This window comes from Hyperolius riggenbachi, chromosome 3 (assembly GCF_040937935.1).
Source record: "Hyperolius riggenbachi isolate aHypRig1 chromosome 3, aHypRig1.pri, whole genome shotgun sequence".
NCBI classification, from domain to species: Eukaryota; Metazoa; Chordata; class Amphibia; order Anura; family Hyperoliidae; genus Hyperolius; species Hyperolius riggenbachi.
In genome coordinates this window covers 41391221-41409147 of record NC_090648.1, presented here as the reverse complement: position 1 = coordinate 41409147, position 17927 = coordinate 41391221, and the positions used below count along the sequence as shown (strand labels likewise).

The 17927-nt window shown below is 45.8% G+C and overlaps 1 protein-coding gene and 3 non-coding genes across 4 annotated transcripts in view; all 4 read right to left on the bottom strand.

The window, feature by feature from the left end:
* Positions 1–17927, bottom strand: part of GUCY2D (guanylate cyclase 2D, retinal) — a 604889-nt gene that overhangs the window by 74952 nt on the left and 512010 nt on the right. The window contains exons 5-6 of the mRNA XM_068274020.1: positions 7412–7496; positions 1711–1804 (exon numbers count right to left, since the gene is read on the bottom strand). Coding sequence (XP_068130121.1) covers positions 1711–1804; positions 7412–7496 — 179 coding nt within the window. The remainder of the gene's footprint in view (positions 1–1710; positions 1805–7411; positions 7497–17927) is intronic.
* TRNAW-CCA (transfer RNA tryptophan (anticodon CCA)) lies at positions 16256–16327 on the bottom strand. Its single transcript has one exon. It is a non-coding gene; the product is annotated as a tRNA-Trp (tRNA).
* TRNAW-CCA (transfer RNA tryptophan (anticodon CCA)) lies at positions 17001–17072 on the bottom strand. Its single transcript has one exon. It is a non-coding gene; the product is annotated as a tRNA-Trp (tRNA).
* TRNAW-CCA (transfer RNA tryptophan (anticodon CCA)) lies at positions 17746–17818 on the bottom strand. Its single transcript has one exon. It is a non-coding gene; the product is annotated as a tRNA-Trp (tRNA).

Sequence of the window (17927 nt, the reverse complement as noted above, 5' to 3'; positions counted from 1 at the left end):
GGGAGGTTAGTGTTAGGAAGAGGAGAGGAGAGGTTAGTGTTAGGCAGAGGAGAGGGGAGATTACTGTTAGGCAGAGGAGAGGGGAGGTTAGAGTTAGGCAGAGGAGAGGGGAGGTTAGTGTTAGGCAGAGGAGAGGGGAGATTAGTGTTAGGCAGAGGAGAGGGGAGGATAGTGTTAGGCAGAGGAGAGGGGAGGATAGTGTTAGGCAGAGGAGAGGGGAGGTTAGTGTTAGGCAGAGGAGAGGGGAGATTAGTGTTAGGCAGAGGAGAGGGGAGATTACTGTTAGGCAGAGGAGAGGGGAGGTTAGTGTTAGGCAGAGGAGAGGGGAGGATAGTGTTAGGCAGAGGAGAGGGGAGGATAGTGTTAGGCAGATTAGAGGGGAGAGTAGTGTTAGGCTGAGGAGAGGAGAGGATAGTGTTAGGCAGAGGAGAGGGGAGATTAGTGTTAGGCAGAGGAGAGGTTAGTGTTAGACACAGAAGAGGGAAGGTTAGTGTTAGTCAGAGGAGAGGGGAGATTAGTGTTAGGCTGAGGAGAGGGGAGGATAGTGTTAGGCAGATGAGAGGGGAGATTAGTGTTAGGCAGAGGAGGGGGGAGATTAGTGTTAGGCAGAGGAGAGGGGAGGTTAGTGTTAGGCAGAGGGGAGGAGGATGTTAGTGTTAGGCAGAGGGGAGGAGGAGGTTAGTGTTAGGCAGAGGGGAGGAAGAGGTTAGTGTTAGGTAGAGGGTTGGAGGAGGTTAGTGTTAGACAGAGGAGAGGGGAGGATAGTATTAGGCAGAGGAGAGGGGAGGTTAGTGTTAGGCAGAGGAGAGGGGAGGTTAGTGTTAGGCAGAGGAGAGGGGTGGGGAGGTTAGTGTTAGGCAGAGGAGAGGGGAGGATAGTGTTAGGCAGAGGAGAGGGGTGGGGAGGTTAGTGTTAGGCAGAGGAGAGGGGAGGTTAGTGTTAGGAAGAGGACAGGGGAAATTAGTGTTAGGCAGAGGAGAGGGGAGGTTAGTGTTAGGCAGAGGAGAGGAGAGGATAGTGTTAGGCAGAGGAGAGATTAGTGTTAGGCACAGGAGAGGGGAGATTATTGTTAGGCAGAGGAGAGGGGAGGTCAGTGTTAGGCAGAGGAGAGGATAGTGTTAGGCACAGGAGAGGGGAGATTAGTGTTAGGCAGAGGAGAGGGGAGGTTAGTGTTAGGCAGAGGAGAGGGGAGGTTAGTGTTAGGCATAGGAGGGGGAAGGTTAGTGTTAGGCAGAGGAGAGGGGAGGCTAGTGTGAGGCAGAGCAGGGGAGAGATTAGTGTTTTTCTTATATCTGCCGAGTCTAATCAGCCAAGCTGCTGATGGACTAATATCTCTGGGCCAATAAATAAAAAAAGATAGTATACCATCTTCTGAGTGCAAAACTGTATCCACAACTGTATGCACTGGCAGCTCCAATCTTAAAAGCGGAAAAGAGAAGGACAAGATAACCTATATCAGCCTGTAGCAGAGGTGACCCTAGCGGTAGTCAGAGGATTATTCATCTGGGCGGATCACTAAAGTATAATTGGATGACATCAGGGACACCTTTACACAAGCTAGGTTGTCAAAATCAATCATTTCAGGCAATGAGTGAACCAAGCTTGAAATACTAACATCATAACATCATGTCCTAGCCTACAGAATCCCTTTCATGGGACTCTTCCATCCAACTCAATCCCTAAAGTTCCCACAAAGCGAAGACTTCGCACCTTCCTGCTCTGAGTGTAGATAAATACTAAGTCGTCCATTGTGAGGATAATTTTATTAGGACCCCTCAGGAGTTTGGCTTGCTGGATTCTCCTCCTGAAATAGAAAAGTGCATAATGTCAAAAACAAATCCTTTGGCATATAGAATGGGTGGTCTCATGTTCTGTATTGACACATGGGGTTTGATACACTAACCGGCACTAAGTGTTAGCGCCAGAGTGAACACCCGCTTAGTGCCCCATAAGTAGCTTTGCAGGCACTAATAGTCCCGGGAAGCTACATCGCACACAGGACCACCCACATCGCATGCAGAGCAGCGGAACAGTAGTAGTGCGCGGTGCGACAATAACGTCGCATCCACTGCGTTTTTAAATGTTGCACCCCATGCAACAAAAACGGTACATCGGGTGCCCCTGAAACGGTTCATCAATGCGCTGCTTTGGGGGTCACCCGATGCGGCATTTACAAGGCAGCGGGTGCGACGTTATTGTCGCACCCCACACTATTACTGTCCCGCTGCGCGCGATGTGAGTGGTCCTGTGGGCGCAAACCACCTAACACTGTGGTTTGCGCCCACTAACTGTTAAGGCCTCCTAACTAGCCGGTTAGTGAATCGAGGCCATTCTGAACTGTGCCTCACATACTCTTCACTAGTGATGCTCGGATACCCCTCAATCACGAATTTGAGTAAATCCGGCCATGACAGAATAAAAATCCGGATACGCCGCGATCGTGATCCAGATTTGAATCAGAGCTCCGAATTCGACTCAAAATTTAGCCGTGATTACATGTAGAATTCGTGATCATGGCCGTGATAATAGCTAAGCCCACATACATGCTACATCACCAAAATTGTATGGATTATAAAGATGATCAGTGGCTACAACTTAAAACATTTTTTTCAAAGAGACCTTATAGTTTTTGAGAAAATCGATTTTAATTTTTCAAAGGAAAAAAGTATTTGTGATTGAAAACCACCAAAACCCGCTGACTTTAGCCGTTAATAGCAAAGTCCCCTTACATGATATAAACATCTAATTTGCAGGCTATGTTAAGTAGAACAGTGGGAACAAGAGGAAAAATGTATACTATTTTCCTTTGAAACTTTCAAATCAATTTTCTCAAGAACTATAAGGGGCTTGATTTACAAAACGGTGCTAACTTTAGCACTGGCCCTTAGCACGTCTAAACTCAGTTGAAATGTGAAGTAGTGATCGTGCGCAAAGTACCGCGCGCAAAGCTCCACGCGAAGTGCCCATTAAAGCCTATGGGACTTAGCGCGCGCATAGAACTTTGCGCGCGTAAAACTTTGCGCGCGATCTGATTGAGAAATCCGGTGCTAACCTACTTAGCACCCTGGTTAGCGCTAAGGCGCTTAAGACTTAAGACGTGCTAAGTAGGTCAGCACCTCTTAGTAAATCAAGCCCAAGGTCTTTTTAAAAAAAATGTTCCCCTTGTTCCCACTGTTCTACTTAACATATCCTGCAAATTAGATGTTTATATCATGTAAGGGGACTTTGCTATTAACGGCTAAAGTCGGCGGGTTTTGGTGGTTTTTATCAAGGCCGTAAAACACGGCTAAATCCGTGATCACGAGCCGGATTTGGACCACAATTACTGGTGCATTCGGAACTGAATCCATGATCAAGAGGCGATCACGAATTCAGAATTCGACCTCATGATCAGGAAAAACAACTCGTGATCACAAGGCCGTGGAAAGCAACACTACTCCTCACCTCAAAACTCAAGAATTATTTTTAAGGACTTCCCAGATGTGTCTCAGGAAGTTGTTTCTGTGATAAATGTAAATTTATAGCGTTAGTGAAGTTATACTTACAAGACCAATCCCTAATGCACGGTAACAATAATTTGGTCACGGCTGGTTGAAGCAATGCTGGAGCCCGGGGGCAAAATTAACTTGAGTGGCCCCTGACTCCCCCTGGCTCTCGACCCGGCTGCCCTAGGCGGCTCAACTCACCTGTCCTGGCGTTGGTCTATCCGTGCGCCCATGTTCATCTGTCCATGCTGGCTGCCTCTTCTTAGTTACCCGGCATGTGTTATTGTGTAATAACACGCATTAGGTCACTATGAAGAGGCAGCCGGCCTGGCTAGAGGAAGACGGCAGCTTGAACGGACCAGATGGGCAGGTGAGTAGAGATGTCAGCGAATGGTTCGGGAACTGTTCACCAGTGAACCCCTCACCCTGTACTACTTCCTGGTCGCTATGACCCAGAGTAGTATGGCTGCGCTGGGCCGGTGGTGCACGTCTTTAATTGCGCACCTGTGGCCGTGCACTCTCTGCGCATGAGCGTGACGTCACTCATGTTTTATGTGTATAGTTATCACCATGGCAACGCTTACGAGCGGTGTGTGTCCAGATTGGATGCGCTGATATCGTCGCATGTTGCTATGACTACAGACAACAGGTAGTGATGTCACAGGAACTGACGTCGCGCCAATCCGGAGAGACCCAGCACGAGTATGACGCTCCTGTACACACTGGTGTACACAGGACACGGGGCTATATTGCCATTGAAGGTGCAGCCAAGCAGTAATACTGGGAAACCAGGAACATGGATATGTTTAAAGTATTGATCTGGAGCTCCGCCTTCCGGGGTTGGGCATAGGATAACAAGCAACCATATTTACAGTGGCTTTCAAAAGTATTCGGCCCCCTTGAAGTTTTCCACATTTTGTCACATTACTGCCACAAACATGAATCCATTTTATTGGAATTCCATGTGAAAGACTAATACAAAATGGTGTACATGGGAGAAATGGAACGAAAATCATACATGATTCAAAAAATTTTTTACAAATCAATAACTGCAAAGTGGGGTGTGCGTAATTATTCAGCCCCCTGAGTCAACACTTTGTAGAACCACCTTTTGCTGCAATTACAGCTGCCAGTCTTTTAGGGTATGTCTCTACCAGCTTTGCACAGCTAGAGACTGAAATCTTTGCCCATTCTTCTTTGCAAAAGAGCTCCAGCTCAGTCAGATTAGATGGACAGAGTTTGTGAACAGCAGTTTTCAGAGCTTGCCAAAGATTCTCGATTGGATTTAGATCTGGACGTTGACTGGGCCATTCTAACACATGAATATGTTTTGTTTTAAACCATTCCATTGTTGCCCTGGCTTTATGTTTAGGGTCATTGACCTGCCACAAGGTGAACCTCCGCCCCAGTCTCAAGTCTTTTGCAGACTCCAAGAGGTTTTCTTCCAAGATTGCCCTGTATTTGGCTCCATCCATCTTACCATCAACTCTGACCAGCTTCCCTGTCCCTGCTGAAGAGAAGCACCCTCAGAGCATGATGCTGTCATCACCATATCTGACAGTGGAGATGGTGCATTCTGAGTGATGTGCAGTGTTAGTTTTCCGTCACACATAGCGTTTTGCATTTTTTCCAAAAAGTTCAATTTTGGTCTCATCTGACCAGAGCACCTTCTTCCACATGTTTGCTGTGTCCCCCACGTGGCTTGTGGCAAACTGCAAATGGGACTTCTTATGCTTTTCTGTTAACAATGGCTTTCTTCTTGCCACTTTTCCATAAAGGCCAACTTTGTGCAGTGCATGACTAATAGTTGTCCTATTGACAGAGTCTCCCACCTGAGCTGTAGATCTCTGCAGCTCGTCCAGAGTCACCATGGGCCTCTTGACTGCATTTCTGATCAGCGCGCTACTTGTTCGGCCTGTGAATTAAGGTGGACAGCCTTGTCTTTGTAGGTTTGCAGTGGTGCCAAATTCCTTCCATTTCTGAATGATCGCTTGAACAGAGGTTTGTGGGATGTTCGAGACTTTGGAAATCTTTTTGTAGCCTAAGCTTGCTTTACATTTCTCAATAACTTTATCCCTGACCTGTCTGGTGTGTTCTTTGGACTTCATGGTGTTGTTGCTCCCAATATTCTCTTAGACAACCTCCGAGGCCCTCACAGAGCAGCTGTATTTGTACTGACATTCGATTACACACAGGTGCACTCTATTTAGTCATTAGCACTCATCAGGCAATGTCTATGGGCAACTGACTGCACTCAGACCAAAGGGGGCTGAATAATTACGCACAACCCACTTTGCAGTTATTGATTTGTAAAAAATGTTTGGAATCATGTATGATTTTTGTTCCACTTCTCATGTGTACACCACTTTGTATTGGTCTTTCACGTGGAATTCCAATAAAATTGATTCATGTTTGTGGCAGTAATATGTCAAAATGTGAAAACCGTCAAGGGGGCCGAATACTTTTGCAAGCCACTGTAAACCACTCTCTGTCAGCGCTATTCAGCTCTGACTTGGGCTACTTGTGGGTTGCAGGGGGACACTCTGTCAGATTATTCTGTGGGTGGTGGAATGTAAATAGTTGTATATAGCACTATACGCTATGGGCTTGATTCACAAAGCAGTGCTAACCTACTTAGCACGTCTAAAGTCTTTAGGTGCGCTAACCAGGGTGCTAAGTAGGTTAGCACCGGATTTCTCAATTAGATCGCGCGCAAAGTTTTGTGCGCAAAGTTTTTACACGCGCAAAGTCCTGTGCGCGCGCTAAGTCCCATAGGCTTTAATGGGCACTTCGCGCGGAGCGCCCTGCGCTCTGTGCAGTGTGCGCGTAAAGTTTTACGCGCGTAAAGTCTTACGCGCATAAAGTTTTGTGCCCGAAAAGCTTGTTTAGACGTGCTAAGGGGGTTTTCACAGGCGTGCTAACAGTTAGCACCGCTTTGTGAATCAAGCCCAATGTATTCTGAAGAAGCCTTGTGGTGAAACCGGTCACTAATATAGCACTGTATATATATGCATAGCACCCACTGAGTCTCTTTAGGGTAGTCTCCCCTACCAACTCTTTGTATATATGTGTATTGATTACTGCCACAGCTGTACTGGATATATATTCTAGCAGTGCAGAGGATTGCTTTAACACAATTATTAGCACGTCCATCTGACATGTATAGCTTCTCTAGTGTTGCAGTGATACAATGAGGCTAGCTACACCCCACTCAGGCTAATAGACGTAAATGGTGGGGGATCAGCAACGACACCTCATATTTATCATGCAATAACAGTGTGGCGTATAATTTGCACAATTGTATTTATCTGACTTGTCAGAGGTAGTGACCAACATATGCACACCTCTGTCCATGCTACTATTGCATTTTAGAAAGACTATTTAGTCTTCGTTTTGTACCTATAGGGCTGGTCCTTGGATCTTAGTGTGTTTTTATTATCACTGTCAACACTACACAGGAAATAATAAGTTTATCTTTGCTTCACTTTGTCAATGACCACCAGCGGCACTTTCATCAGTAAAATCACTGATTACTGTACTAACAGGTGGTAAAGAGAACATATGCAGGTGTGCGCACAGTTACAAAAATTATGCAAAATTACGTAAACTAAAAATAACCCATGAAATCATGTTTTTACGATCAGAATCAAAAATACAAACATTATGCACAAACTCATAAAATCAAAATGACTCTTTAGGATAAAAACAACTGCACAGCCAGTTTGAGATTTTCTTGAGGAAGGGTGCATTGTTCTTAAAACAGGAGACTTGCTGAATTGTTTCAGCACTTGTTAGATTAGTTCCTCCTCCCACTCCAGAACTCGTGTTATGAAAAGATGGAGCTTCTGATATTAGGAACACAATCTCTCACACACCACCACATCTGTTTTATAATACCAGCTGAATCCAGTCACATGTGTGCCTACCTTATGTAGTATGCAAAAAAGGCACAACTGAGGATGAAACATGTGATGAGAATGAAAAGCAGGAGCACAAAGGCTGGGTCCACACCTGCAGAGAAAATCAGAGAAGATTTAGTCTAGCTACACAATCAGTCAGGATAGAATTTTGGGAAATGATGTGAATAACTTTTTTTTAATACGGTAGTTACAGGATTTTTTAGTATACTTTTAGGAACAAAAGGGAACCAAATACAGGACAATAACTATAAATCGTGGGCTAAGTGTAAAGGTTTTCCCATTCAGAATATTACTAATCGGTTAGCGGTTACAGCATTTCAAGGCGTCCATGTGAAGACATGGGCTTGTGTGAAAAAGCTCACTGACCCCAACGTGCTTTAAAAACACAACCTTCTAATCTTGAATCAGATGCGCTACCGTTGCACACAAGGGGCTTAAATCATAACTCTTATGATGAACACGCACAAAAATGGGCACGATTTTGGGCACAAATTTACGTTGGCGCGCCAAGAACCATACGCGCGTTATAGCACATGCAAACGCTAGCGTGACCGTGATAAGAGTTATCACGGCTTTGTGAATCTATCCCAAGGTCTCTGCTTTACAAGGTTTTGGAAATGTTTGGTCAATAGCCAAAGAAACTTTCTTTTGCTGACAATGACAATATGCGTTTACTGCTAATAATGGTATATTCACAGAGGGTACCAGCTCACCTTTCTATACACACTTTAGAGCAAACCAGCCATGCCACACACTTTCTTTTGTTTACAATGACAACAATGGTTTACTGCTAAAAATGCTATACTCACAGAGGGTACCAGCGTTCTCTTCTCTACACAATTTGAAGCAAAAAAGAGAATACCAGAAATGCCACACAATGCTTCTATCCTCAGACACTCACTACTGTGCCCACTGCTTATTTTTCTTTGCTTTCTCTTCAAATGAAAAAGGTTAACAGCATTTTAAAAGGCAGCCACACTAAACACCTTCTTAAACACATCATGCTACATGAAAAGTGTCATGTTCAAATGCAAATATAGCGTTTATAGTCACTTCTATACAACTGCACCAGCAGCCCCAAAAGAAGGGTTGTACAACTTTGCCGAATTGCGTAGCAAGCTAAGGGATATTTTTATTGCTGTGAGAGAGTGGACAGTGTACTTTTTCAGCTCCTATGAGGATAGTGAGCTAAGTGTACTTTCAATGTTTTGCCCTTTCAGAATATTACCAATCAGTTACAGCATTTCAAGGAGTCCATGTGAAAAAGCTCACTGACCCCGACGTGATTTGAACATGCAACCTTCTGATCTGGAGTCAGACTCGCTACTGTTGCGCCACGAGGTCCCTGCTTTCCTTAGTATAGGAAAAGTTTGATTGACGGTGTGACGCCGGGCGACGCCCAGTCAGCAAAAACGCGATTGCGGTCGGTTAGTGACGCAGATCGTTAAACCAAGATTTGATGTGTAGTATCCCTCTGCCTAGGAACAGCTGGGGGATTTGTCTTGGCTGAGTGGAAGCCTGGGGGAGGTGTTAATTAGCTTGGACATATTCCCTGTGGAAGGCAGAATAACCTGGAGGCATTAACTCCCCTTTCTGTTCTGGGAACCAGGTGACACCTAGATGTTAATTAGCCAGCAAAGAGCCCACTCTGTCTTTTGGGAAAAGACAGGATGAGCTCACAGCATTCAAAAACCTGCTTTGCTCTAGACTGGCAGGAGCCATATAGGCCGAATAAGAAAGCATGGAGTTTAGGATTTTGAGCATGTTTAAGCAATACCGTTCAGGTGAGAAATGTGAAAGTTATATCATTCTGCTGGTCCGGATCTTGTGAGTATTTTGATATTAAATTTGGGCCACTGGCATAACCAGAATTCGGGGGATTCCACTGTTTTTTAACCGGGCATGCAAACATGCCCAAGTTTGGTATCATATGAACTGGCCTAGTCTGAGAAATATGAAAATATGATGGTCATGTGTGTGAGGAAAGCGTAAGCCGAGATATGACAAATGTCATATTTGGTGGGCAGAGAGCACCCAGCCAGGGGGCTCACTGCCCCTGTCCAACCCCTGGGCTGTACTTGAGGCTCCACCCAAAGGTGGGCATTGTTCAAAAGTCTTTGGAAGGAACTCCTCAGACGGTCCTCCATTTTACATCTTCATGAACACACTGCCACTGTGAGGAACAAGTGGTGGCCATCTTGCCAGAGCTGAAACAAAGGGCACATGGCTAGTGACCATCTTGTCTGAATTGAAACAAAGGACATCCTCCATTTTGTTTGGATTTTAAAACTTGCTGAACTCTGACTTTATCTCTGGAGCAAAGAACTTTGCAGAACTTGAAACCGTTTTGCTTGGACTTTATGATTCTTCCCACAAAAGGACATATTTCCACAAACCCTAAGTATTTTCTCCCTTTTATTTTTTATACTGGCTATTACTGTTTTAATAATTGTTGATTTTAATAATTTTCTGTATATATTAATTATTTATATTGCTTTCAATAAACCGATGCTATCGTCAGTTGTTGTTCTAGCTACCCTACTATTCAGCACGCACACAACTGAACCAGACCTCTGAAGAGACGTTAATATTGTTTGTTGTTGACTAGACAGAATACAGCGTGTTTTAACCGTTTTTATTCGCCGGACCAGTCAGTCAGTAAATCGGGTCCACTGGCCCATACCAGTGGTGGTGGCAGATACCCAGGAATCGTGTGTAGGTTGTAATTACCCATATCTCACAGGCTCCCTTCTGGTTTGTCTGCGGTTTGTCCCAACGGTTCCTGCGCATTGACTGCGACCAGAGTTCGCACGATCCGTGCGCTGGCACCGTTTGGAAGGCCATTTGCGGTCTGACCACCAGGGCTCCTGTGACAGTGTTAGGCAGCGGTTGGGACCTGTGTTGTGCTGAAAGTATCTAAGATAGCGCTAGCGCTATCCAGAAACGAACTAATTCGTTGGTGTAGCTGGAAGGCAATATATTTTTATATATACAGAGAGACTGTGTAGCCAGTACCCCTCCCCAAAAGTTTTATTTTATTTGGCATGGAAATGTCCGGGAACTACCAGCAAATGTGCGAGGCCGACCTGCAAACTCTTTGCCAAGCGAGAGGCATTGATGTCCTCCGCAAGAACAAATGGGACCTGATAGCCGACTTGTCCAGATGGGATACCCAGCAACTGCGGGAGCCGGGAGTGTCCGCTGAAGTGGATACCAGCCCATCTGGCTCAAATCGAGGGGAACCAGAGACTGAGAATCCTGACTGTACAGAGGTTGTGCATCCTGAGGGCCCTGCATTAACAGTTACGCAGGAGAACGTCAGTATGGTCCCCAATCTCAGAGTTTCTGAAAGTACTCGCCCGGAACTGGCCAGTACTGGACTGTCCATGGGTGCTGACCCGGTAATGCAGCAGGCATTACGAAAGCTGATGGAGACTGACCTGGACAAGTACCTGCAGTACATGGCGGAGCAAAAGCGAGAGACACGAGAGGAGAGGGATGCCGCTGAGCGAGAACGGGAGCGCCAATGACAGCATGAGCTAAACATGGCAAAAGTGCAACAGGCCAGCCGGAGTTCTTCGCCCAGCCTCCCTGCTGAAGGAGCTGCACCACCTGTAAGTGCAAAATTTAAATTTGCTAATATTGAAAAAGACACCGACATTGACTTGTTTTTGTGATCTTTTGAAAAAGCATGCCGTCAGTATCGTCTGTCCCAAGACCAGTGGGCCAGGCATCTGACACCTTGGCTGCGCTACAAAGCGCTTGATGCTTTCGCAGAATTGCCTGCGGAGAAAGATAATGATTATGCCGCTATAAAAGACGCTATCATTACTAAGTACCAGCTGACGCCAGAAGCCTATCGCAAAAAGTTCAGGGCCTGGCAGAAAAAGTCTTTGGATTCGTACCGAGATGTGGTCAGCAGCTTGCTCACCACACTCCACCAGTGGACTCTAGGCCTCACCAAATGGTCTTATGATGTCCTGGAGGACTTGATAGTCCTGGAACAATTTCTGAACATTTGCCTCGCTGAGGTACGACAGTTTGTGTTGGAGCGCAAGCCGACGTCAGCAACTGTCACTGCAGACCTCGCTGAGACCTTTGCAACTACCCGGGTGTCTGATACACGCAGAACTGTCCCATCCAGCTGGAGAGGAGGTCAGCCCAATACTCTGGCAGACTCTCCGGCCCCTGTGAGCCGTCAGCCACTGAGGCCACCCAGCGCAGCTGCTGCACCCAGGCCTGCAGCCCCTGGAGAGGTCACCTGTCACTACTGCCGCCAGCCCGGACACATGAAATTTGACTGTCCGGAGCGGAGACAGACACCACCAGCACCTGCAGCACCTGTATCTCACCCACAGCAGAGGCAACCAGCCAGCGAACCACAGCCTGAATCATCAGATTTTGTCCTGTTTGCCCGCGGAAAGGAAATCCGTGACCGAACCGACCAGCAGCAACTTGTTAGAGTGAACGACAAAGTTGTCGCCAGATTCCGGGACACCGGAGCTGACATCACGTTAGTTCACTCACACCTTGTGCCAAAGGAGAGCATCAGCTCCAGCCGATCCCTTGCCCTTACTGGAGTAGAGGGCACCCTTTTTCACATAGCCCACGTGAGAGTGAAGCTGGATTGGGGAGGAGGGGTCCAAGAAAGGGTTGTTGGGGTTGTGAAGGATCTCCCAGTCCCTGTGTTGCTGGGGACTGATTTGGGCAAGCTTGTGTCCTACTACGAACCTGCCACGACAGCCTTGTCTCTCACGGAAGGAGACGGACTCTCCACCCACCACCAGTTACTTTATACACTTGGGGGAGCACCAGGGGGAGGTGGGTTGAATGTGCCCAGTTCAAGGGTACCCGGTTCAATAGTGCCTGCTTCAAAGGCACCTGAGTTTGATGTACAGACTGTCTGTTGTGATGATGATGTAACTGTACCTGAGTTGACTGTACAACCTGTCTGTAATGAAAAAATGTCTATACCTGTCAATGTCATTAATGCATGCAACGATGATTTGAGTATTGCCCGTCTGTGCCCTTCTGAAGGTGTACCTGTGCTAGCAGTACCACGCAGCTGTACCGCTCAGAACCCGAGCTCAGAACAGGTGGAGGGGGTTCCGGCCTCCTCCCCCTCCTCTGACCGCAGGGATGAGACCTTTCAGCCGCTGGCCTCGTGTGACATGAGCAAGTTGGCTGAAACTGACAGCGTCCTCACAGCAGCACTATAAAGCGACCCAAGCCTGGAGGTGCTCAGGCAGCAAGCTGCTGAGCCCCTCGCAGACGGGGCTGCTTTCAAGGTGTACTGGGAAGGTGGGAGACTGTACAGCGAGTCTGTACAGCCCCCTACATGTAGATCACATGAGAATACCAAATGGCTTGTGGTCCCGAGTGCGTTCAGGGGACATGTGCTAAAATCCGCTCATGCTAATCCTATGACAGGGCACTCAGGTGTCCGCAGGATACTTGCCTGTATTCGGAAACAGTTTCATTGGCCCGGGATGAACAGGGATGTAGCCAAATACTGCAAAACATGTGCCGTCTGTCAGGAGCGGGGGAGGTCCAGGGATTCCTGCGGGGTTCCCTTAGGTCCACAGCCACTTTGCAGGGAACCTCTGCGTGGGCTGGCTGTTGACCTACCCAAACCACTGCCCGTTGTCAGCAGTCCTAGCAGACACCACATCCGACCGCAGTGGCGCAAACGCCCTGTCCAGAACGGTCCAGGTCGGGTCAAACCTGAGGGTAGCAGACCGCGACCTGTCCAGGGGAACTGAGCTGCAGGCGCCAATGGGTTTTCCCGTCGTGCCGGCAGCTCGAGACCCGTCAGCCAGGTTGGCCGACACAAAGCGGGCAGCCGACACCAAAACGCCGATGGGCTGTCCCGGTGTCAGGGGGAGCTAGACCCAACAGCGCCAATGGCTGCTACGGAGGATGTCTTGGTGACACCCCCCCTACACAGCGTCAGGAGGGGAAGGTGTGACGCCGGGCGACGACCAGTCGGCCAAAACACGATTGCGGTCGGTTAGCGACGCAGATCGTTAAACCAAGATTTGATGTGTAGTATCCCTCTGCCTAGGAACAGCTGGGGGATTTGTCTTGGCTGAGTGAAAGCCTGGGGGAGGTGTTAATTAGCTTGGACATATTCCCCGTGGAAGGCAGAATAACCTGGAGGCATTAACTCCCCTTTCTGTTCTGGGAACCAGGTGACACCTAGATGTTAATTAGCCAGCAAAGAGCCCACTCTGCCTTTTGGTAAAAGACAGGATGAGCTCACAGCAGGGGGCTATTCAAAAACCTGCTTTTCTCTAGACTGGCAGGAGCCATATAGGCCGAATAAGAAAGCATGGAGTTTAGGATTTTGAGCATGTTTAAGCAATACCGTTCAGGTGAGAAATGTGAAAGTTATATCATTCTGCTGGTCCGGATCTTGTGAGTATTTTGATATTAAATTTGGGCCACTGGCATAACCAGAATTCGGGGGATTCCACTGTTTTTTAACCAGGCATGCAAACATGCCCAAGTTTGGTATCATATGAACTGGCCTAGTCTGAGAAATATGAAAATATGATGGTCATGTGTGTGAGGAAAGCGTAAGCCGAGATATGACAAATTTCATATTTGGTGGGCAGAGAGCACCCAGCCAGGGGGCTCACAGCCCCTGTCCAACCCCTGGGCTGTACTTGAGGCTCCACCCAAAGGTGGGCATTGTTCAAAAGTCTTTGGAAGGAACTCCTCAGGCATTCCTCCATTTTACATCTTCATGAACCCACGGCCACCGTGAGGAACAAGTGGTGGCCATCTTGCCGGAGCTGAAACAAAGGGCACATGGCTAGCGGCCATCTTGTCTGAATTGAAACAAAGGACATCCTCCATTTTGTTTGGATTTTAAAACTTGCTGAACTCTGACTTTATCTCTGGAACAAAGAACTTTGCAGAACTTGAAACCGTTTTGCTTGGACTTTATGATTCTTCCCACAAAATGACATATTTCCACAAACCCTAAGTATTTTCTATTTTTTATTTTTTATACTGGCTATTACTGTTTTAATAATTGTTGATTTTAATAATTGTCTGTATATATTAATTATTTATATTGCTTTCAATAAACCGACGCTATCATCAGTTGTTGTTCTAGCTACCCTACTATTCAGCAAGCACACAACTGAAGCAGACCTCTGAAGAGACGTTACTATTGTTTGTTGTTGGCTAGACAGAATACAGCGTGTTTAACCGTTTTTATTCGCAGGACCAGTCAGTCAGTAAATCGGGTCCACTGACCCATACCAGTGGTGGTGGCAGATACCCAGGAATCATGTGTAGGTTGTAATTACCCATATCTCACAGGCTCCCTTCTGGTTTGTCTGCGGTTTGTCCCAATGGTTCCTGCGCATTGACTGCGACCAGAGTTCGCACGATCCGTGCGCTGGCACCGTTTGGAAGGCCATTTGCGGTCTGACCACCAGGGCTCCTGTGACAGACGGCCTAAGAGACTTTCTTTTCTTTACAATGACAATATGGGTTTACTGCTAGTAATGTTATACTGACAGTTTTTGGAACTGTTTGATCGATGGCCTAAGAGACTTTCTTTTGTTTACAATGAGAACAATGGTTTACTGCTAATAATGCTATACTCACAGAGGGTACCAGTGTTCTCTTCTCTACACAATTTTAAGCAAAAAAGAGAATACCAGCCATGTCACACAATGCTTCTATCCTCAGACACTCACTACTGTGCCCACTGCTTATTTTTCTTTGCTTTCTCTTCAAATGAAAAAGGTTAACAGCATTTTAAAAGGCAGCCACACTAAACACCTTCTTAAACACATCATGCTACATGAAAAGTGTCATGTTCAAATGAAAATATAGCGTTTATAGTCACTTCTATACAACTGCACCAGCAGCCCTAAAAGAAGGGTTGTAGAACTTTGCCCAATTGCGTAGCAAGCTAAGGGATATTTTTTATTGCTGTGAGAGAGTGGACAGTGTACTTTCTCAGCTCCTATGAGGATAGTGAGCTAAGTGTACTTTCAATGTTTTGCCCTTTCAGAATATTACCAATCAGATACAGCATTTCAATGAGTCCATGTAAAGACATGGGCTTGTGTGAAAATTCTCACTGACCCCAACTGGATTTGAACACACAACCTTCTGATCTGGAGTCAGACTCACTACCGCTGCACCACAAGGTCCCTGCTTTCGTTTGTGTAGGAAAAGTTTGATCGACGGCCTAAGAGACTTTCTTTTCTTTACAATGACAATATGGGTTTACTGCTAGTAATGTTATACTCACAGTTTTTGGAACTGTTTGATCGACGGCCTAAGTGACTTTCTTTTGTTTACAATGACAACAATGGTTTACTGCTAATAATGCTATACTCACAGAGGGTACCAGCGTTCTCTTCTCTACACAATTTGAAGCAAAAAAGAGAATACCAGAAATGCCACACAATGCTTCTATCCTCAGACACTCACTACTGTGCCCACTGCTTATTTTTCTTTGCTTTCTCTTCAAATGAAAAAGGTTAACAGCATTTTAAAAGGCAGCCACACTAAACACTTTCTTAAACACATCATGCTACATGAAAAGTGTCATGTTCAAATGAAAATATAGCGTTTATAGTCACTTCTATACAACTGCACCAGCAGCCCCAAAAGAAGGGTTGTAGAACTTTGCCCAATTGCGTAGCAAGCTAAGGGATATTTTTTATTGCTGAGAGAGAATGGACAGTGTACTTTCTCAGCTCCTATGAGGATAGTGAGCTAAGTGTACTTTCAATGTTTTGCCCTTTCAGAATATTACCAATCGGTTACAGCATTTCAAGGAGTCCATGTGAAGACATGGGCTTGTGTGAAAAAGCTCACTGACCCCGACATGATTTGAACACGCAACCTTCTGATCTGGAGTCAGACGCGCTACCGTTGCGCCACGAGGTCCCTGCATTCTTTCGTATTGGAAAAGTTACATCGACGGCCTAAGAGATTTTCTTTTCTTTACAATGACAATATGGGTTTACTGCTAGTAATGTTATACTGACAGTTTTTGGAACTGTTTGATCGACGCCCTAAGAGACTTTCTTTTGTTTACAATGACAACAATGGTTTACTGCTAATAATGCTATACTCACAGAGGGTACCAGCGTTCTCTTCTCTACACAATTTTAAGCAAAAAAGAGAATACCAGAAATGCCACACAATGCTTCTATCCTCAGACACTCACTACTGTGCCCACTGCTTATTTTTCTTTGCTTTCTCTTCAAATGAAAAAGGTTAACAGCATTTTAAAAGGCAGCCACACTAAACACCTTCTTAAACGCATCATGCTACAAGAAAAGTGTCATGTTCAAATGAAAATATAGCGTTTATAGTCACTTCTATACAACTTCACCAGCAGCCCCAAAAGAAGGGTTGTAGAACTTTGCCCAATTGCGTAGCAAGCTAAGGGATATTTTTTATTGGTGTGAGAGAGTGGACAGTGTACTTTCTCAGCTCCTATGAGGATAGTGAGCTAAGTGTACTTTCAATGTTTTGCCCTTTCAGAATATTACCAATCGGTTACAGCATTTCAAGGAGTCCATGTGAAGACATGGGCTTGTGTGAAAAAGCTCACTGACCCCGACGTGATTTGAACACGCAACCTTCTGATCTGGAGTCCGACGCGCTACCGTTGCGCCACGAGGTCCCTGCATTCTTTCGTATTGGAAAAGTTACATCGACGGCCTAAGAGACTTTCTTTTCTTTACAATGACAATATGGGTTTACTGCTAGTAATGTTATACTCACAGTTTTTGGAACTGTTTGATCGACGGCCTAAGAGACTTTCTTTTGTTTACAATGACAACAATGGTTTACTGCTAATAATGCTATACTCACAGAGGGTACCAGCGTTCTCTTCTCTACACAATTTGAAGCAAAAAAGAGAATACCAGAAATGCCACACAATGCTTCTATCCTCAGACACTCACTACTGTGCCCACTGCTTATTTTTCTTTGCTTTCTCTTCAAATGAAAAAGGTTAACAACATTTTAAAAGGCAGCCACACTAAACACCTTCTTAAACGCATCATGCTACAAGAAAAGTGTCATGTTCAAATGAAAATATAGCGTTTATAGTCACTTCTATACAACTGCACCAGCAGCCCCAAAAGAAGGGTTGTAGAACTTTGCCCAATTGCGTAGCAAGCTAAGGGATATTTTTTATTGCTGTGAGAGAGTGGACAGTGTACTTTCTCAGCTCCTATGAGGATAGTGAGCTAAGTGTACTTTCAATGTTTTGCCCTTTCAGAATATTACCAATCGGTTACAGCATCTTAAGGAGTCCATGTGAAGACATGGGCTTATGTGAAAAAGCTCACTGAACCCGACGTGATTTGAACACGCAACCTTCTGATCTGGAGTCAGACGCGCTATCGTTGCGCCACGAGGTCCCTGCATTCTTTCATATTGGAAAAGTTACATCGACGGCCTAAGAGATTTTCTTTTCTTTACAATGACAATATGGGTTTACTGCTAGTAATGTTATACTGACAGTTTTTGG